At 39.1% G+C, this 2,094-nt stretch overlaps 1 protein-coding gene across 15 annotated transcripts in view; it reads left to right on the forward strand.

Moving 5' to 3' along the window:
- The window catches only part of LOC100749908 (bromodomain adjacent to zinc finger domain protein 2B), a 235,866-nt gene that overhangs the window by 197,842 nt on the left and 35,930 nt on the right, over positions 1 to 2,094 (forward strand). Inside the window, exon 1 of one of the 15 annotated variants that reach the window (XM_033319756.1) lies at positions 1,057 to 1,102. The exons of the other annotated variants lie outside the window; for them this stretch is intronic. Coding sequence (XP_033175647.1) covers positions 1,072 to 1,102 — 31 coding nt within the window. The 5' untranslated portion in view covers positions 1,057 to 1,071. Of the gene's footprint in view, positions 1 to 1,056; positions 1,103 to 2,094 lie in introns of those variants that run through there. 15 annotated transcript variants of the gene reach the window in all.

The following is a 2,094-nucleotide window of genomic DNA, read 5'->3' on the forward strand; positions in this document are numbered from 1 at the left end:
GAGAGAGAGAGAGAGAGAGAGCGAGGAAGGAAGGAGGAATGCGATAAAAGGATGTCGGGGATAAGGACGAGGTCCGGCGATGTTGAAGGAAAATAACGTTCGTGTTAGTACATTGCAGACAAAATATCGTCGGGTTTGCTAGATGAAGCGTACGACTAAAAAGACGGATCTCTTAAAAATGTTCGTCTTGATAATGATAAACATTACGTGATAATACAGGGTGGTTGGTAACTGGTGGTAGAAACGGAAAGGGGGTGATTCTACGCGAAAAAAGGAGTCGAAAATATAGAATACAAATTTTTTTTTTTAATTTTTCCACCGAGACAACGATCTACAGTGAGGTCCGTTATAACGAGACGCGATAAAGTGCACGCGTACCGAGCGACAATTCAAAGTCGATTTTCTCGAAAACAAAGCCTCGAACGAAAAATTTTTATTCTATATTTTCGACTTGTTTTTTTCGCCCAGAATCACCCCCTTTCCGCTTGTACCACCAGTTGCCAACCACCCTGTAGAATTGGTCTCGTTCGATTCGTTGGAAAAACGATTAGTCGAACGATTTATCGCGCCAATGTTGTGGAAACGAAGAACCTTCGATAAAATTGTCTCGTATAAACAAGATTACCATACGTTTAATTCCTCTTCGTTACGCGAATTCACGCAGCCTTCATTTATCCGATCGAAAGATCGTTGAAATCTCCAATTATAGATTTTTTTCCTTTTCAATTAACGATCATTACGTTGCTAGAAGCGTTTCGCAACGAAATTTCATACAGCCTGGCAGAATTCTGCCGAACGAATAAACGAGATGTTTGTTCGTCGTTTCTTTAATCGAGAATCGTTACGGAAGTTGGCGTGGCGAACGTAGTCCGCGGTCCCGAAAATGGCGGACTGGCTTAATGCGCGCCATCTCTCTCTGTCTTGCACGCTGGTCGCTCGGTTACTCGAATAATGGATTGCCATTAAAGCATCTACGTTAAAGAGGAAAGCACGTAACAGCTCGTGCACCGTCGCTGGCTCATTAAGGCAAGAAATTTGTGACTGTATTAAAAGTCGAGTAAAAAAATTGTTATGTACGTTCTTGGCGAGGATGAGCGAAAGAGTAAGTTCAGAAATGTAATTCCCGTGTCTCGTATAATTCTCGAAACTATCTCTTAACCGTTTCGTCTTATACGTGGTGTTTATTAACAGGCATTATTAGAATATTTATTGGCAGTATCGATAACTAACAAGATTAAAATGATATAATGAAAATAAATGACATTATATAATTTAAAGAAGAAAATAACTCTTTATGTAATATGTGTACATACTTGACAAAATATCATAGAAAATCCCAGTACATCAAAAGTATCATAAAAAAAAAACATATATGAAGAAGTCACGAATTTCTCATATTGACCACTCTAATGATTCTAATGTCAACAGACTGCCGTTTTATTTTTTTTTTATTAACGACTCTTGTGCTTTTAGCCTGCTCTGTCTCTTTTCTTTAACTTTTCCCAATCATCGCATAAACTTCGTACACTAAGATTTTTTAAATTAACGTGACGTTACCTTCGGCAACTGTAGCGTATCAAAAGAATCTTGTGCCGTTTGTTCTGCATACCGTGAAAACGTGGAAGGATAGAGAAACTCTGTGAAAGAAAAGTTAAAAATCGTGAGAACAAAGTAATTGCGATGAAACCAAGTGGGGAAGAGACAAAATCCATCGCGATAAAATTTCAATTTCCCATCATGTAAAACATCGTAACGCGTGCGTACGTACTACGTACGTACATCTATGTATACATATATACATATATATAGTTATATCTATGTACATAACACGTATGTATAGTATGTATATATGCAGCTGGAGTATTATGCAGTTGCTCCAGTCGGTGAAGTAGTCGTGTAAGCCAGCCGAGGGTTCAACGTCCGGTATAAATTAAAGCGGCGCTTGGATTTCAATGCCACGGCCTTGCTCAAGGCCGCCGTACTCGTAGAAAATCTATGGTACATTTGCGACCACGTTTGTAACAATAAATTGTAGAAACACGAGAATTCGACCAAACTCGATTCGTTCTTCGATCAACGAAAAATTGGGGGGGG

Source organism: Bombus impatiens, unplaced genomic scaffold (genome assembly GCF_000188095.3).
Source record: "Bombus impatiens unplaced genomic scaffold, BIMP_2.2 scf_0208, whole genome shotgun sequence".
Taxonomy (NCBI): Eukaryota; Metazoa; Arthropoda; class Insecta; order Hymenoptera; family Apidae; genus Bombus; species Bombus impatiens.